The sequence below is a fragment of the Onychomys torridus genome, chromosome 12 (assembly GCF_903995425.1).
Source record: "Onychomys torridus chromosome 12, mOncTor1.1, whole genome shotgun sequence".
Taxonomy (NCBI): domain Eukaryota; kingdom Metazoa; phylum Chordata; class Mammalia; order Rodentia; family Cricetidae; genus Onychomys; species Onychomys torridus.
In genome coordinates this window covers 71,619,314-71,638,457 of record NC_050454.1, presented here as the reverse complement: position 1 = coordinate 71,638,457, position 19,144 = coordinate 71,619,314, and the positions used below count along the sequence as shown (strand labels likewise).

General features: G+C 42.9%; 2 protein-coding genes across 14 annotated transcripts in view; one reads left to right on the top strand and one right to left on the bottom strand.

Moving 5' to 3' along the window:
• Ttc3 (tetratricopeptide repeat domain 3) overlaps window positions 1-10,114 on the bottom strand; it is a 105,119-nt gene extending 95,005 nt beyond the window's left edge. For 8 of the 11 annotated variants that reach the window (XM_036203710.1, XM_036203706.1, XM_036203708.1 and 5 more), the window contains exon 1: window positions 9,861-10,114. In XM_036203710.1, the coding sequence (XP_036059603.1) occupies window positions 9,861-9,906 (46 nt within the window). In that variant the 5' untranslated portion in view covers window positions 9,907-10,114. Of the gene's footprint in view, window positions 1-245; window positions 269-9,860 lie in introns of those variants that run through there. The other 3 variants (XM_036203715.1, XM_036203714.1, XM_036203711.1) reach the window with 3 other exon arrangements.
• Window positions 10,115-10,191: 77 nt separating this feature from the next.
• LOC118594002 (phosphatidylinositol glycan anchor biosynthesis class P) lies at window positions 10,192-17,574 on the top strand. 3 transcript variants are annotated; one of them, XM_036203717.1, is made up of 5 exons: window positions 10,192-10,322; window positions 10,742-10,845; window positions 12,900-12,972; window positions 15,282-15,400; window positions 16,234-17,574. In XM_036203717.1, exons 2-5 carry the CDS (start codon window positions 10,764-10,766, stop codon window positions 16,362-16,364), a joined length of 405 nt encoding a protein of 134 aa, XP_036059610.1. In that variant the 5' UTR covers window positions 10,192-10,322; window positions 10,742-10,763; the 3' UTR covers window positions 16,365-17,574. The 3 variants fall into 3 exon arrangements, with proteins under 3 accessions (XP_036059610.1, XP_036059612.1, XP_036059611.1); XM_036203719.1 differs by lacking the exon at window positions 10,192-10,322 and adding an exon at window positions 10,356-10,406; XM_036203718.1 differs by lacking the exon at window positions 10,192-10,322 and having other exon boundaries at window positions 10,418-10,845.
• The last annotated feature ends 1,570 nt before the right edge of the window (window positions 17,575-19,144 follow it).

Genomic DNA, 19,144 nt, shown 5'->3' with positions numbered 1-19,144 from the left:
GAGGATAAACTGTAACAAACTCAACACATTATAGAGTTACTTAGTATTTTCCTTTAGAATGACTTAACCTATGGCTTAATTTTAAACTTGTTTTAATATAAATTTTTTTCTAATACGAACTAAAACTAACATAGTTAAATATTAAAATAAAGGAATTTATTAGATACTAAAGAACTCTACCAATGGGGAGGAAAAGTGGATCACAGGTTTTATTTTGAGACAGAATCTCACTCTTGCAGCCTTACCTAGCTTGGAACTCACTACGTAGACCAGACCAGGATGCCCTTGAACTCACAGAGATCCACCTATCTCTTCCTCCCCAAGTCCGGGGTTAAAGCTGTGTGACCTCAGGTCTGGCAGATCATTGATGTTATAATGATGATGATGATGATGATGATGATGATGTTTTGTCTATTCATAGATAGAGGAAAAAAACATTTAAAGCTACCCTCTCCCCCCAAAAGCAACAAACCTCAAGTTAGAAACTAAACTGACATCTAAAAGCTAGAGGCAGTGGTACCAAAAGATATAATGGACCAGGAGCCCAATGTGCAACTTGAAAATGGTTCCAGTTAATCTCCCTGACTCCCAGCCAAAACTTATACAATGCTTTCAGAAATAAAATACTCTCAAGTTAGACTCAAAATTCTCAAAGATGAATCAAATTGTTCCTAACCAATCATCAAACAAAGATGAGCAATTCATCATGAGAGACAACAGAAAAAAAACAAGCAGTAATGTTAGAAACCCCCTACCAAATTTTCAGACAAGAGATGACTAAATCCAGTATACAGAACAGCTACAGATTTAAAATTGAACACACAACACTAAAAGAATGATTAAATATGCCTGAAAAGGAAATCACATAGAACTTTTAAAAATAAAATAAACTGCCAGGTGGTGGTGATGCACACCTTTAATCCCAGCACTTGGGAGGCAGAGCCAGGCGGATCTCTGTGAATTCGAGGCCAGCCTGGACTAGAGTGAGTTCCAGGAAAGGTGCAAAGCTACACAGAGAAACCCTGTCTCAAAAAACCTAAATAAATAAATGAACAAATAAACAAACAAACAAGCCAGGAATGATGGCCATGCCTGTAACCTCAGCAATCAGGAGGGAGAGGTGGGAGAATCCAAGTCCAAGGCTGACTAGAGTTACACCTCAGGATCTTGTCTCAACAAACACAATACAGACAGATGACCGATACGTAGGTAGCTAGGTGCTAAAAGCAAATATATATATATATAATTAAATACTTAAGTTAAATTAAAATAAATTAAAAAGACTAGCAGTTAAAAGGAAAACTTGTTAATCAGAAGATGAACTCATTAAAACTATCTAGCACCTACGAGAAATGAAAAGAGTAAAAGTGAGCCAGAAAGAGATGAATACACACATGTCCTGTTAAACCTTCAGACGAACAGATAAAAATCAGACATTACTTAAATAATATAGGACTTCTAATCTCACAAGCTTCTAGATCTAATGTAAGGCAAAATTCAGAATTAAGACAGACCATGTAATCAAAACTGTTTACTTAAAAAGTAGGAGATACAAAGACTGACAGCTCAGTGGTTAAGAGCACTTTCTCGTTTTTCCAGAGGACCAGAGTTCAGTTCCCAGCATCCACATCACCTGAATGGGATGCCAGCACCAAAGCATTGAATGCCCTGTTCCATCTCCAGAGGTACCTATAAATATATGTGGCATATACTCACCACACAAGCACATACATGTAAAAAATTTAAATAACTATTTTTTAAAGTGATGGTTAGAACTGGAGAGATGGCTCAGTGGTTAAGAGCACTTGCTCTTCCCGAGGTCCTGAGTTCAATTCCCAGCAACCACATGGTGGCTCACAACCATCTATAATAAGATCTAGCGCCCTCTTCTGTCATGCAAGCATACATGCAGGCAGAACACTATCTATAATAAATAAATAAATCTTTTTTCTTTTTCTTTTTCTTGGTTTTTCGAGACAGCGTTTCTCTGTGTAGCTTTGCACCTTTCCTGGAACTCACTTGGTAGCCCAGGCTGGCCTTGAACTCGCAGAGATCCACCTGACTCTGCCTCCCAAGTGCTGGGATTAAAGGAGTGCGCCACCACCGCCCGGCTATAAATCTTAAAAAAAAAAAAAAGTGATGGCTAATCTTTGTTGTAAACATGACTAAATCTGAATTAACTAAAATCCAAGCATCTGGGTAGCCTGTGAGGGATTTTCTTGATTTGAATCACCTGAGGTGGGAAGACCCACCCTAAATCTAGACAGCCTGTAAGCCACTCTAATAAATCCCCCTTTAAAACACACACACACACACACACACACACACACACACACACACACACCAAACTCATCCTCTCTGTCCTATTCTGTCCCTTTAAGAGAAGTCTGAGTGATACAAGTAATGTATTTAAACTTAGGAGTAAAATAAGACTCCCAAAGACAGATAATCAAATGCAGCTAAAGTAAAATAACACTTTCTTCAAAAAAATATAAATAAAACTGACAAAAGACTGCACATCTTTGTTATACTAACAGAAAAGTGATGTAACAGCCTTGAACTGTATCAAAATGACTTCTCTAATTCAAGGGTAAAATAAAAATGATTTTAAATAAAAAATAAGTAGACCACCAATCAAGAGATTTGAACTATACAGGAGTTTCTAAACCTAACAATCAAAAGATATCCTGTCTGATAGGCTAAAAAAGAAAAACCCAAGAATATTTTCTCTATAAGAAGCACCTAACTATAAAGAATCTAAAATAAAGTAAAAGAATATTCTGGGTAATTTCTACCAAAAGTGACTTTAAAGACAATTTAAGGGCTGGAGAGATGGCTCAGAGGTTAAGAGCACTGACTGCTCTTCCAGAGGTCCAGAGTTCAATTCCCAGCAACCACATGGTGGCTCACAACCATCTGTAATAAGGTCTGGTGCCCTCTTCTGGTTGGTCATACATGCTGTATACATAATAAATAAATAAAGCTTTAAAAAAAAAAAAAGACAATGTAAAGTTGGACAACAATAGGGTACAGGTCCAACACACTAAGAAACCAAGCTTGCATGCACCTAATAAAGGAGTCTCAGCATCCACAAAACAGGAAACTGTTGGGACCATTAACAAGTCCTGGATTAATAATATTCTCTGTTTCCCAACTACTATCCAGTAACTGCAGTCAAGTATCAGCTTGGTCAAACAAGCAGGTAAAGATGACCCTGGTCAGCTTGACTCTAGTTTGGCACACTAAAGAGACGTGAGAAGTCTTGGGTAAGTAGCATGAACAAAAACTAATAAAGACTGAACAACCCAATTTCCTAATCTTTATATCTAACAGACTGTAACAATTACAGAATGCAGACTTCACACATGCACATAAAACATTAAAACGATTCATTAACAATTATTAAATTCTACATAAAGGCCATAAAACACAAGTAAGAACTGTTTTCATAAAGGAAAAATACAGACCACATTCTGACAATATAGTTAAGAAATCAAAGCAATGAAAAAAAAAAAAAATCAGTGTATTTAACAACAATGAAATAAAAGCCAAAGATAAATTACTCCTTTGCCAAAATTAATAAGGTAGATAAACTGGCAAGACTAATAAAAAAAAAAAGAAAGAAAAAAGAAGAGCCAGTTATGGTGACTCAGGCCTGTAATCTCAGCACCCAGGAAGCTGAGGCAGTAGGATTACCCTGTGTTTGAAGTTAGCCTGGACTATCTGAGTACCAGGCCAGCACAGGCTACCAAATAAGCCCCAGTGTCATCAAAACAAAAGAAAAAGAGAAGGGGAGAGAGAGGCAGTATAAATAATATTCAAAATGAGAAAAGAGAAATAAAGGCAGGACATGAAAAGGAAAATTTTTTAAGTAATTAAAATGTCATAAATTTGATACTAATAAACGTCAAATCTTTGATGGATAAACAAATTTTTGAAACTACCAAAGGGAACTGAGAGAAATAGAAAACATGAACAATTCCACTGCAGCTTAGCTGCTGCTAAATGTGCACACACAAAAAGGATATACTTAAGTCATTTTGTAAATAAATGCCATCAAATTTTTAAGAAACTGACGGCTCCAATTCAAACTACCTACCTCACTTGGGAGGCTGCTATGACCTTAATATCAAAATCAGTCAAAAAAAAAAAAAAAATGAGAGGCCAAGTGTGGGGGTGCACACCTTTGCTCCCAGCACCCAAGAAGCAGAGGCAAGTGGAGCTCTGTGAGTTTGAGTCCAGCCTGACCTATATCAAGAGGGCTAGACCAGCCAGGGCTAGTGAGACCCTGTCTCAAAAATGGGGGTGGGTATCTGTTTATAGAAAGGTACAAAATACTAAATAAAACATTATCAAACAGTCCAGCAGTATATTAAAAAGAAAATCTTAAGGCCAATTTGGATCTATTTCCAGAAAGAATTTTTAAAAATTAATTAAAGTCCATTATTTGCAGCTGGGCGGCGGTGGCGCATGCCTTTCATCCCAGCACTCGGGAGGCAGAGCCAGGCGATCTCTGTGAGTTCAAGGCCAGCCTGGTCTACAAAGCGAGATCCAGGACAGACACCAAAATTACAGAGAAACCCTGTCTCGAAATACCTAAAAAAAAAAAAAAAAAAAAAAAAAAAAAAAGCCCATTATTTGGAGGCCTGAGAAGGCTCAGCGCTGCTGCTCTTGCTGAGAACCTGGGTTCACTTCCCAGCACCCACATGGTGGCTCACAACTGCCTCTAACTCCATTTCCACAGGATCTGACACCCTCTCTGGCCTCTGTGGGTAGCAGGCATGGAAGTGGGACAAAGATATATATGTAAGCAAAACAATCATACATGTAAAATAATCATTTTAAAATATAATTTGTAATCAGTTTCACTTAATGGATTGGAGAAAAGTTGAAACAAAATCTCAACAAATACAGAAAAGCATTAAAAAATGGCAGTCTTTCCTAACATGACAGTTAACTACAAAAACCTCCCAACAGGAGTTAGGAATTTAGCTCAGGGGTAGAGCGCTTGCCCAGCAAGTACAAGGCCCTGGGTTCAGTCCTCAGCTCCGAATAAACAAAACAAAACAACAACAACAAAAAACCTCCCAACAAATGCTACAATTCCCTTGAAATTGGGAATGCGACCTGTATGTGGACTATAATTACTTCTAATGAACACTCATAACCACTTCCACTGAACACAATTTTGAAAGTATGCCAGAATACATACATGCACACAAGCACGCACACATGCTTGCACACATGAACAGGAAAATAATTGGAAAGGGAAAAAATAAACATCACCACTGCAAATAACAGAAAATCCAATGAAATTCCAAAATATGAGAAATAAAATACAAAGCAGATAGTTAAAAATCAGTATTTTAAAATATGCTGTAAATTTTTATTTACTGATTATTGTCAGCAAATGAAATCTTGGGGGGGGTTATTATTTATAACAGCAACCAATTTCAATTCTTCACAGAACTGATTGGATTGCTTTCAATTAAGCCCCACAGGGCTTTTCTTGACTGATTCTTAAAGGTCAAAGGTCCAAGAACAGGTAAGACTCAAGAGTTTCCCACACATGAAGATGACTGAGGGGCTAAGAATGTAGCTCAATGGTACAGTGCCTGACAATGCTCAATTTATTAAATGACCCAGGACCATTTAACAAATATTAGAAACGGTTTTGTGTGTGTGTGTGTGTGTGTGTGTGTGTGTGTGTGTGTGTGTGTGGCTAGTTGTGATGCTGAATGCGTTATCTCAGCACTTGGTGAGTTCAGGTAAAGCCACAGTGACAGTGGCTAAGGGTGTGTGGACAGAAATACTGGTAAGGGTTAGCTGACATGAAACACAGGAGGCTAGCCCCCAAACAGACCAATGCACAGGAACTCAGCAGGCAAGTCAGAAGCAGATTCAGTATACAGAATATAGATGAGCCCATGAAATGAAATGAATGTGTATCATTAACTCTACATCATTCACAGATGAGTTTAAGAAGGAAAGGCATCATTTTTAAAAACGTCTAAAAAGAAACACAGAGCAAAGGACATTTCCAATTAGATTACATTAAAACTAAGAATTGGGATCTAGGACGTAGTTTAATGGCAGAAAATTTTTGTCGGATGCATGAGGCCCTGGGTTTTTTCAATGTACATTTAAAAAAAAAAAAAAAAGGCTACTATTCATCAGCTTTAAAAGACAATCCAGTATTTTTTTAAAGTGGGTGAAAAAGCATGGCCATGTTTTTCACACAAGGAAAATACCTGATGCATAAATATATGAAAAGATTCTCAATCTCGTTAATAAACGCAATTTTAAATCACAATGATGCACCATATCAAACTACTGCCAAATACAAGAAATCTGAGGTAAGTGTTGGATAGGTTGCAGGTTAACTGTAACTCACATAATGCTGACCAAAGCATATAAGTTGACAAAACTATTAGCTAAAACACAAGTTGATACAACCACTTCAAAAGCAAACGAAATTACTTCCTGAAGTTGAACATTTGTAATCCTTAAGGACCTGCAATTCCACTCTAGCAAACGTTTCTGATGCTGGGTACTCCACCCTATTTTTTGTCCACAAAGCACCAAAAATGCTTTTTAAAATTATGTACTTTCTACATGCTGCTAGGATGTCTAAAGAAGTTCAGCACTGAGTTTAATTGCAAAGGATAACTTTCTAGAGTATTGTAAGGACATTTTAAAGTCAAACTATGATTCTTCTAAATGTGTAACCGGGCCAGCAAGATGACTCAATGGGTAGGGGCACATGCCAACCCTAACAACTGGAGTTCAATCCCCCAAATTGAAGAGGACTTCAAGCTGTCCTCATGCATGTACCATGGCAGACTCCATACAAGAAAACAGGTGTCGAAATGTTTTAGGTATTATAGCTTCTTTTACCATACAGCTGAGTTGAATAAAAGTAATTATATACACTGATAATTAACAGAAAATAACCAATGATACTGATGTCCTGAATAAGTGGATAGAAGACGTGCTGGGATTAAAAGAGGTTTGTCCACATTGTATATAACATTTTAAATTATTTTTGCTTTCGTTCTTGCAGCTACACCACAGTTCTTCCAAGTGGGTGTGCTGTTGACTTTTCTTATGGAAACCAAAATAACCAAAATGCCCATCAACAGGAAAATGCATCATCTGCATTCTATTCACCCAATAACTGCATTCTATTCACCCAATAATACACAAGCAGTAAAGAATTAATGACTTGCATCTGTACTGAATATTAGTAACTTAGAAATACAGCATGGAGTGAAAGCAAATTTCAGAAGACTACACCCATAATAATGTCTCTTACTCAAACACAGAAACCATACATACAATTCAGTGTTGAACGATACACAACAATCTGGTTAAAGTGTTTAAAATACAAGAATAACATGAATTCAGGATAATGACCTCTGGAAAGTGAGCACATTCAATATTGGTTAGGTTGACTCTTGAACCCACTGGGAGATCTGTAAGTGTTCATTTGTTTCACTCCACAGCCTGCAAATATGTTACTTGTATTCTGAATATACCAACTACTACATCAAGGAGGAAAGGATTTAAAGAAAAAACATCATACCTTTAAAATGCTTTTAATTAAATCAGTTCACTTGCTACTAGAGGTACATATAACATCCCATGAAATTCTATCTTTACATCAACCATAGCAACATTAGATAACATAACAAATGTTTGTTGGAATTAATATTATGAAGACCAAATTCAATAAAGACCGAACCAATTAGCTATGAGAGATTAACCCATTTGCTGTCACATGGCTAGACAGAAGACAGGCTTTAAGCAAATTTAGCGGGAAGCTAAAGTCATAAAGATGGTCAGTAAAGAGAAGAAAAAAACCCATAGTTTGTTAGCAAGCATGTGAGGAAATGGGCGTTCTCAGTATCAGTGATTGTAAAAGCTGGTACAACCACCTCAAGAGTGTCTACCAGACCTGGTTAAGTGGGAGACACATATGTTCTACTACCCAGCAAAACTATGACTAAGTGTACTTCCCAGAGAAACTCCAAAGGTGTTCATAACAAACAGGTACAACTATAGTCATTGCAGGACTGTTTTAAAGAGTAAAGACTGTAAACAATTCCAAAATCCATCAAGAACAGACTACAAATTATGGTATATTCATACAATGCAGCTCTACACCAACAATTATAATTCAAAGAAAGTACAATTGTTCGATTTATTCATATATATCTCTCAAAATGTGATGCTGAGTGAAAAAGCAAGTTGCAAAAACACCATTTTATCCCTTTACTTTAAAAACCAATACTATGTATTGTTTATATATTCACCATTACCGAATTATAAATTGTGCAAGGAAATCACACACAGAGACCTCAACACAGTGGCTATCTCCAGGTAAGGAGGGGAGAACTCTCAGCACCTCCAAAATTTTTTAAGTGTTTTGGGTTTTTTATTTTGTTTTGTTTTGTGGAGGATTTGAAGTAAATTTGGCAAAATAAATAAATGAATAAATAAAATAATAACAATAATAAAGAAAGAAAATGTCTGGCTTGGTTAATCTGCCTGTGTTTAATCTTTGAAGTATTCCAGAAAATAAAAAGGAAAATTAGGCAACAGTAAGGAAACTGAGCAGGAGAGAAACAGACAGAAACCGCAGCCCTTGAGCGCAAAGCACAAAACCCTTGACAAGCACCTTAGTAGCAACTCAGTCCCTAAAGGGGGTTTTAACCTTTCTTTCCCCATGTATCCTTGTAACAGACCCGTTTTCCTTCCAATAAAATACCGATTTTTTAAAATAAGTGTTCTAACTAGAGCTGTGGTTGTGGGAAAACAGCACAACAGAGAGCAGTAAAAACCTGTACGATTTCAACCCTGGTTCCCTCGCCAGAATCCAGATTTATATGGCTGCCATAAAACACCCTACAATAACCACTCAGTGTCTGCAAGACCGCTTGGTGAAAGACATAAGCGTACACTTGAGAAAGGACTGGCCAACTGAAGGACGTTTAGAAGCTAGAAGCTTCTGCAAAAGGAACCGTGCCCCGGTGCCAACCCACATTCGGCTTCACTTGGGTCCTTTGTCCCCCTAGTCTGCCCCCTCCCCGCCAAGCGATGGCGGCCCAGGCTTTAGTGACGTCGCCACCACTGCGCAGCAGCAGCAGCAGCAGCAGCAGCAGCAGCAGCAGCAGCAGCAGCAGCAGCAGCCCCTGCAGCAGTCCGGAGGGCAAAGGATGCTCCTCCAAGGATCCCGGAGGTGGGGGCAGCACTGCGTCCCTCCCCGGGTCCTCCCAAATATCAGGGCGTGAGAACGCAGGGAAACGCGCGCACGCACACAGACCAGGGGTCGCGCGCCCGCACGCTCCGGAGCCCCCGTGAGCCAAACCCCGCGCGCGCCGCAGGACCCCTGCGCAGCGCACCTTTGGGGACACGCGAGGACGCACCCGCGCGCCCGCCCGCCCGCACTGCAGGCTGCCGCAGTGGCGGGCGCGCGCGCTGGACGGCGGGGGGCGCGCACAGCACAGGGGAGGCAGTGACCGAGGTGGGGGGGGGGCTATCCAACAGAGACGAGGGCGCCCACGCCACCGCAGGGAAGGGAGAGCCCAGGAACAAAGCGGGGCCAGCGGCGGACACAGAGGCGCGTCCCCGCGCGTTCAGGACGCGGCGGCCGGTGGCCCGGCAAGGATGTCAGCCCCTCGCGTTAGGGGATGCGCACACCCAAAGCCCACTCCTACCGTGACGGCCACCCGAGGACCCCCCCCCCCCCCCCCCGGACAAAGGGGACACACCCACTCGGGGCCAGGGCGGCCACACCCCCTCCGCGCGCGGGCGCCCGCCTCGGCGAGACGCGGGGCGGCGCGCAGACCCACACTCACCACACACCCACGCGGGGAGGTGTGGAGCGCCCCGATGCCCGGGCATCTCGGCTGCGGCGGGACAACGCAGACACTTCCGGGAGCCCCGCCGCGCGCTGGAGCTGCACTCACCCGGGCCCGCAGCCCGCGAGCCTCGGACGCGGGCCGCCGCCGCTGCCGCCGCAGCCTCCGGCCCCTCCACGTCAACCAGACCCACAGAGCGAGCGAGCGAGCGAGCGGGCGGCCAGCCGCTCGGGAGGCGGGCGGGTCACGTGGGCGGGGCCGCGCATGCGCAGTCCCCGCCCCGCCCCCTCGGCTCGGCGGGGGTGGGCGGTGAGATTGCGCTAGCCCCCGCGCTCTGCGCCTGCGCCGACCGGAGGGGCGCCTCCGAGCCCCCGCTTTTTCCTCCGGATCTTTTATTTATTTTTTTTATTTTTTGCTCCCACTGCGGCAAGTCTGGTCGGCGCCTGCGCAAAGGACTGAGTGCGGAGGGGCTGAGGGGGGGGGGAAAGGGTGGGCGTGGGTGGGTGATCGAAGGAGCCACGGTCCAGGGCCTCGCTCTTCTGGGTGAGGCGGGGACCGAGCCCCTCGTGAGACAGAGAGAGAGGGCAAGACTCCGGACTGGGCCCGGCGCGGGCCTGGTCCTCGCCTCGGGCCGTCCCGAGTTGCGCAGTTTCCCCCGCAGCGCGCGCTCCCGCCGCCCCCTCGGCTGCAGGGCCGCGCGCGCACGCGGAGGGGCCCCGGTTGGTGCGCGCGCACGCGGAGGGGCCCCGGTTGGCGCGCGCGCGCGCGGGCCTGCGACTCCGCAGTGTGTCCGCGTCCCTGCGAGGAGATTATGTAATGGGCCGGTGGGGAAGGGAGGGGGATGGATGGCTGACGACGACTGCGTTCCTTCTCCACAGATGGTCTGAAGCCGCAGGGAAGATGGTGGAAAACTCACCGTCGCCATTGCCAGAAAGAGCGATTTATGGCTTTGTTCTTTTCTTAAGCTCTCAGTTTGGCTTCAGTAAGTACTGGAGTGATGGATGGATGGCCAGGGCATTTCCTAGTATTCGAGGACCAGGAAATCGTGTGCTTAGAATGTGCACACGTGAGCTGTTGATTCTCTCCACCTCTGCGCCTTCTTACGGAGCCCTGAAGGGAATCCGCTGTCTGCTCAGAGTGTTTATGCATCCAGTACTAGGGTTAGTCTCCAACATTTATCCAGCGCCAGGCTCGACACCAAAGTGAATAAAACCTGGCCCCTGCCCTTGAGGTCATGGTCTTGTGGAGACGTATTAGCAAACCTACAGTTCATACAGCATGATGAATTCTCTGGGAGAGCAATGGGAGACTGAGAAGTCAGGTCAGCTGCCTCCGGGTCACTCCCCGGCCATTTTATCAGAGGTTAATAAGGCGATGGGGAAGGGCCATGGGAGAGTCCCTGAAGGAGGCCTGTGAAGGCTTGCTTGGGTGTGAGGAGTTTATAGTTCCAGGGCAGCATGCTGGAGCTAAAGAGTGTGGCTAGAGAAGTCAGGCGTAAGAATGTGCTCTTCCCCATCCTGCATCTATCTGATCCCCATAATGTCCCATTTTATAGATGAGAACACAGAGGCTTGCTTAAAAAACTCATGTGACCAACTCACACAGGGAGGACCAAAGTCCTCCCACAAAATGTCTGGAAAATAGGAGGCAACCAAATGGAAGAAAACTAAATGCCCACAATACAACGTTCTGAATTCTCACTGAAAAGTTTTAGCTCAGTTGGAATAAGTCAGTGGGATGAAGAAGTTATAACTGAGTTCAAATTCTGGCTCTTTCATGGAGTCCTTGTGTGGCCTAAGAGTGTTTAACTTACTCGGGTCTAAAGGGCCCTCATCTGTAAGGGGATTTTGATAATGTTCATTGTTGATGTTTTGCATAAGGTGATCCTGTGAAGTAGGCACTGTATTGGTGTCCTCAATTTAAAAAAACGAGAATATTGGGTTTAAGTAACTTGCTCAAAGCCACAACGCTAATAAACAGTAGGACTGGAATTAGAACACAGGCATGCTGGTGGACTTTACTGCCTTTTTTGATTCTTGCATTAACTCAGGTATTTTATGTAAAGTACTTAATGCAAAGAAACAATATTTAATAGGTGTCAGTTACGGTCTACTTTGTAAATACCTATTCAAAGAGTGTTTTAAGGATTAGAAACTGCAAACCAGTTAAATGAGTGTAAAAAATTTAATTCAAGAATTTATTAAGCACTTACTATGTACCAGGCAGTGTTACAAGCCAGGGAATAGCAAAACAGCCAAGCCTTGTCTGCTTTCAGTGAGTTTTCATCCATAGTCGGAGAGTCTGGATAAGGAGTAGGAGGACCTTCTCCTGTGCTGTGTGCCGTCTTTTAGTGCTCAATCGTTAGCACTTACCACAGTGTAGGGAATAGATCAGTTTAACCATCCTTGTTCAGCACCAGGATTCATTGTATTCCACAGTCTTGACACACTAAGCTCTGGAACATGTTATTCTTCAGGAAAAAATGATCCATCATCACTGATGTCGTTTGAGACTTGTCTTTACCACAACCCTTGTATAAAATTTACACACGTATCTCAGGACTGTTTGAGGGTTAAATGAAGTAAACTATGCAGAGAAGTTCAGAGCCTGCATATTGTCACTACACAGAGACAGCCGAAAAGGAGGCCATAGACTCGGTATTAAGGGAAGGAAGAGCATATGTAGACAGAACCAGAGGGGACAAGTTCCCCTTTAAGCAACTAAGTGCAATGACATCTGACCTGTGGAGAAGTATTGAACATATAGCATGCAGAAGCAACTCACTAGATGCTGTAAAAATAGCAGTTGCTAAGAAGCGATGTGTCTGTCCTTTGACTGTTTAATACCGTATGAGAGCTAAGGGACTAAAAGCCTTAGTAACGTGGTGAGTATTACAGGAATGGTACAGACAAGAAGCTACAGATGCTGAGTTCTGGGAGTCGAGCATGCCTCGGGAAGAGTCTTGTTGTATCTGAACCGAATAAACTGGGTTATGCCCTACTAACTTTTCTCTTCCTTACCCTCTTTATCCCGCAGTACTTTATATTGTATGGGCTTTCATTCCCGAATCTTGGTTAAACTCCCTAGGCTTAACTTACTGGCCTCAAAAGTAAGTCTAATATTTCTTTAATAAGGGTAAAACTGTACTGTTGTGAAGGATCATAGTCTTCTCTAAAACATACACCTTAAATCATTATTGTTTTATAATCCATAAGTAATTGTGTTGAAATTGAAAGTTGTGTTTTATTTTTGTGTCGGGGAGGTGTAATGGAGTGGGATGGTGTTCTCATTGGCCACATTTGTGTATGAAGGGGAACATATTTGCATGTGCGTGTAGTGATCCAAAGTTGATGTAGGAGTCTCCCTTGATCCTTCTCCACCTTAATCGTGGGGGCAAGGTCTCTCACTTGAGCCCAGAGTGAAACCATAGTCTTGCTAGCCAGCTTGCTCCAGAATCCCCTGTGTCTGCCTTCTAGTGCTAGAATTGCAGGTGGGCCACCACATGTACCCAGCATGTACCTGGGTTCTGGGAATCCAGACTCTGGTCCTCACACTTGAGTGGCAAGTGCTTAAACTAGTAAGCCACACCCCAGCAGAAATTGAAAGTTTCTTAAAGGTTATTAATATATCACTAATTAAAGATGGTAGTGAAAACACATTTGTCTCCATTTCCTCCATAAAATCTTGCTAAAGTTATACTGTTGCTGAAAAATCTTTTAAAGGTATAAGCATACAGAGATAAAATAGAATAGCAGACAAAAGATGCTAACAAAATTTTGGGATAGTCTTTGAGATAGAAGAGTCTGTTTTTTCCATGTGCTAGAGGAGTAGAGCCATCAAGAATAATTGTGCCCTGGAATTCCAAAATGGCCTCAGACAGCGGAAACATCAGCCTCTCTTGGTAATGGAAATTGTGCGTTGGACAGGAAATGTTTTTAAAGAGCTGACCTGCTGACTCCCCCTCCTTACCTTAAACCTAGAGATCACCCGGCCCTCCCCTGCAGAAAATAGTTCCATCCTAGGGAAAGTGTGGGAGAGTCTGTAGTCTGGAGGTCCCCAGGATTACCTGTAAAAAGGTAGCACAGGGGACTGTAATAAGTGAACATCTGCATGGTTAAATAACAAGGGCTGGTCCCTCCCTTAAGACCTTCCTTACTGGCTTCAAGGTCTATCCCACCCTCTCCCAGAAAAAGATGGGGGGTGCCTTGCTGAGAGAGCCGACCAGGGTAAAAGACAGGGTCTATAATTTTTGACCTTTCTGCCATCTCTGCCCATGTGCACGCCTTGTTTCCTGTCAACTTCTTATCCCTTGGATTTTAAATATAGACTGTCATAAATTCCCAGACACTAGAAGAAAGTCTGTCCACAAGTGCAATGGAAAGAGGAGCCTCAAAGGAAATGGAGATAATGTCAGCTACAGAAGGAAAAAAGTTTAACCATCAAGGCTGAGAAAGGCTCCTGAACAGCATGCTGTCCACGGGAATGTGTTTTTTAATTACCAATTGAAAGGTTATAAGCATGGTAGCTAAAGTTAAAATGCTACCTAGAAAGTTGACTGTTAAATGGTAGAAGAAAGCAGAGATGGAAAACAGAGGAAGTGTAATGTATAAACACTACTAGTAGTTCTAGGAAGGGGAAATAGGGAGGAAATTTTTAATAATAAATAAAACCTGACAAGATAGAGCACTTAGTGAGCTTAACTATATTGAGAGGAAAATTGAGAAGCATATAAGAATTTGAGTCTGAAGTATTGAAAGATACTGGGGAAACAGTCAGAAACCTAGAATTCCAGAAGAACAAAACAGATACACTAAGATTCTCAGTTGCTGTTTACATAGTTATTTTTAACTGCCAACAGAATAAAAGTGTAGTGTAACTATAGAACGTATGAGGGAGAAGGAAAGGCCTCATTTTCATATTAGAACATCTAGAGAAAATGTCTAAAGCTGATGAAATCAAGAAATAATGTGGGCATGTTATATGGAAATAAGTAAGTACCAGAAGAAAGAGCTCGGATGTTGAAAGGGCTTGTTTGGATGGACTAAGACTCCAGGGTCAGGATGGCTGGCTGAGACAGTTGAATGCAGCCTAAACCCTTGGAGCATTATCATGTACATCTGCTGCTTTAATAAAAATCTAAATTTTTAAAGTATGTTTTGTAGGCTGGGTGGTGGTGGTGGTGGCGGTGGTGGCGGCGGTGGCGCACGCCTTCAATCTCAGCACTCAGGAGGCAGAGGCAGGTGGATCTCTGTGAGTTCAAGGCCAGCCTAGTCTACAGAGCGAGTTCCAAGGCAGCCAGAGCTACACAGGGAAACCCTGTCTTGAAAAAACAAACAAAAAGCATGTGTTGTGAGTGCCTCTTGGGAATTATGACCTCTTAATGTGTGTGTTAACATGCGTTAATGTTCGCTCCTGCAGATACTGGGCAGTTGCGTTGCCTGTCTACCTCCTTATTGCTGTTGTCATTGGTTATGTACTTTTGTTTGGGATTAACATGATGAGTACCTCCCCACTCAACTCCATTCATACGATCACAGGTAAGTTTATACATAAATCAAATTATGGAGGGATAGAGGAATGAGATGTTAATACCTTTGTCAGAAAAGCAGTCAATAGGCTGCAGAAACATTGAGACAAAGGGATCTGTCATATTAAGCATGGAGTGATGGTTAATCTTGATTGCCAACTTGATAGGACTTAGAATCCCCATGGAAACAAATATCTGAGCACTCTGAGGTTTATCCAGGTTGGCTTTAGCAAGTAAGAAGACCCTAAATGTGGAGGGTTATTGGTGAAATTATTAAGGCCACTCCACGTAGTTAAAAGGTAGGTTTATTTTGTGGGGTAACTTACAAGTGAAGGGATAGTTTACAGGGTCGGGAAAGATGTAGCGCAGTCCGGCGGTGTTCTCTGCCAGTGTACCTCCAGCGTCCCGGGTCCAGGAACCAAGAGAGCGGGCGCATCCAGGTTCCGGGTCTTCAGGGTCCTCTCTCAGCCCCCGCCTTGTAGGTGTGACAGTTACCGAAGCCTCAGTGGGGGTTGGAACCTCCAGATCAAAGGATGGCTACCCACTACAGTTCCTTGGGTTCTAGCACTGAATAAAAACAAGAAAATGAGCTGGATATAAGCATTTATTCCTGTCTTTGATGAACCACCTCCTGCTCCTGCACACACCCTCAGTGTGTGTGCTGTATCCCTGTAACTATAAACCAAGGTAAGCCCTGAAGTTGCATTTGTTAGGGATTTTGTTACAGTAACTCCTGCTGTGCTGTTTTCGTGCCAGCCTGGTGGACAGTGCAAGTGGTCTCCTGAACCACAGAAATTACAGAAGGGAAATGCTTGGCTCAGCGGAGCTTTTCTTTTCTTGCAGATAACTATGCTAAAAATCAACAGTGGAAGAACTACCAAGAAGATGCCATCCCAGCATTAAGAGATGTTCCCATCAGTGAAGTAAACAAGATGTTCTTCCTTGGAGCTCAAGACCTTAACACCCAGAACTGAACTGTGTGTAAATATCCTAACACCAAGCATGTACAAGTTTGGGGTGAATAACTTTGAAAATAATTATGTTGGCTGTCCTTTTAATACCCAATATTGACATGTAAAAACATGAAAGTTAATTTCTTAGATTGAGTTCAAGTGTTATTGTAAATATTTTCAGTTGTGTTTTTAATTGACAGACTACAATACCACATTGCACTATAATCAACTTTGTGTCTGTCTGTATGTACAACATGCACATGTTCATGTGGGTGGGAATGCACACATGTACAGTATATGTAAAGGTCAGAGGGCATCTTATCTCCTCAGGAACCCTTTGAGAAAGGGTTTCCCATTGGCCTAATCACCACTTAGACCAGGCTAGCCCACAGCTTCCAGGGCTCTCCCAGTCTCTGTCCCATCTTGTCATTACTTTTATGTGGGTGTTGGAGAGCTGAGCTCTGGTCCTCCTGCTTTTACAGACTATATACTGTGCCCACTAAACCATCCTTCTCTACCTAACATACATATTAGTGCTTCCCATGACCAGGGACTGTTTAAGCATGGGAAGGGTATAATAAGTATCTTAAAGAGCTTTTAGAGGTTGATTGATAGATAAGCAAATACTGTCTGTGAATGAGTGCTATGTAGAGCATTGAGGTCATGTAGTGTTCTAGAAAGCACAAGGAGATAATCTGGGTTATTGAAGAAACCCTCTTCTGTAGAATAATAAATAAATGGTGTCTTGTATGCAGACCACTACACAGCCAAGCAACCAAGAACAGTGTCTCCCAAGTCTTCTAACATGCAGCCATGGTTGTAAATGACTGTCCTATCTGCTTACCCTGAGCCAGTGGTCCAGCAAGACTGTGGCTGCTACCTTGGAAAGAGCAGGAAGTGATCAATGTTCACAATATACTTTTGTCCTCTCCAAGGACCAGTGATGGGCAGGCAACGTTTTTTAAATTAACTGGAGTGAAGCGTAGTACTCTCCGGCACCTTAGCTTCAAAATCGACTTTTCATTCTGTCTCTACCTTATAAGGGGCTGTTTTTTCACATTATGGGCTGTATTTCTTTTTGAGGATTATGATAAACTTAGTGAAGCTTCTCTCCACTTTAAATAATCTCAGGACCTGTCAGATAGCTTGTAAAAAGTGGAACCTCCAAAGAGCTCTCGTGTGATTTTATGTATTGTGTTAATAAATAATAAACCAGGGGAAGTGAGATGATGGTTCAGTGGATGAGAGTAATTACCACCAAACCTACCAACCTGAGTCTGATCCCCACCCACATGATGAAGAGAGAACCAACTCCCCACAAGTTGTCCTCTGGCTTTACACGCAGGCAGTGGCGTGGGTACTCATACACACACCAAAAAATAAACAAGCCAATCTCTTTTTAATTTTAAAGCTAATTTTGCCAATCATTACATTCTCACCCCATAATAGTATCTTGTTATACAGAGAAACCCTGTCTCAAAAAAACAAAAATAAATAATAGTGTCTGGCCTCATGCACACACATGTGCATGCACACTCACACACTCATGTACTTCATAAAAAATGCTGGTATTTTCCAGCACAGAATTTGTGGCCCAAATAGAATCATCTTAGAATTTTGCAAATCTCCTTAATGCCTGGATTATGGAAGAAGCTGGGTCTCATACCTGCTTCTTGAGTCAGGAACTAAACTTAACACACATCAGGAACCTTCTGGAAAACACTGCATACTCAGAATGATCTATCACATGCACTGTAATGGAGGGGGAGCCGGGGTAGAGCATGTCTATCAGCATGCTCTGGGCTTGCTTGAACAAGCCTTCTGGTACGGCACCTCTCCCGGCCACTTCACGGCTTCACCTCTTGTCACAGGTACTGATGCCCCAAACAGTTATGTTCAAGCCTTGATCAGATCCATACTGGAGCCGTTTGTAGTCCACCCTAGAAGGAAGGGGTTAACCCCTCCAGAACTACCTAAAGCCCAAAATAGGCAGACTTCAGTAGATAAACACCCCCTCCCCGTCCTCCCCCCAGGAGACAGTTCTGAGCCCTGTTCCAGCAGCTTCTCTGAAGGTCTGTAGAACTCACTCTCTGTTGCCATGGCAACGGTGCTGACTCACCAGGCCTGTTCAGGCTTGTCTTCCAGCTGCTTCGCTCCCTCTGCTACCCACTCCTGCTCCCTGCTCTGGCTCTCCAATGAACCGCCCACACACAAACCTCTGCAATAAGCTGGACCTTCAGCAGAGACGATTTTTTGAAGATGTGCGTCAGTTGTGGAGCTGAGGTGCACAATTCATTCCCCTGCTACGTGTCAGAATTCAAGAAAGATATCTGAAAGCCAGATGTGATGGAACATGTTTATAATCCCAGCACTGGGAAGTTAGAGGCAAGATTCCCATGTTCAAGGTCATGCTTAGCTGAGTTTGAGGTCAGCCTGAATTTAATGAAACCCTATCAAAAGAAAAAAGCTGTTTGGAAGAAACAGCATTTTGCAATAAGCCTAATTAATAAGTAACATAAAAATACTCCAAATAAAGAATATCAATTATAAGCATATTATGGTTTTTGTTTGTTTTTCGAGACAGGGTTTCTCTGTGTAGTCGTAGCTGTTCTGGAACTCGCTCTGATGACCAGGCTGGCCTTGGACTCACAGAGATCTGCCTGCCTCAACACCACCAGGCACAAACATTAACAAAACCTTTCCAGTGATTAAAAGTCATAGGAAGAATGGAATCAAAAGTCTACATAGAAGATTGCCCAGCTATAATAAAGCTAGCAGGGTTTCGTGCTTGGCATGACAGC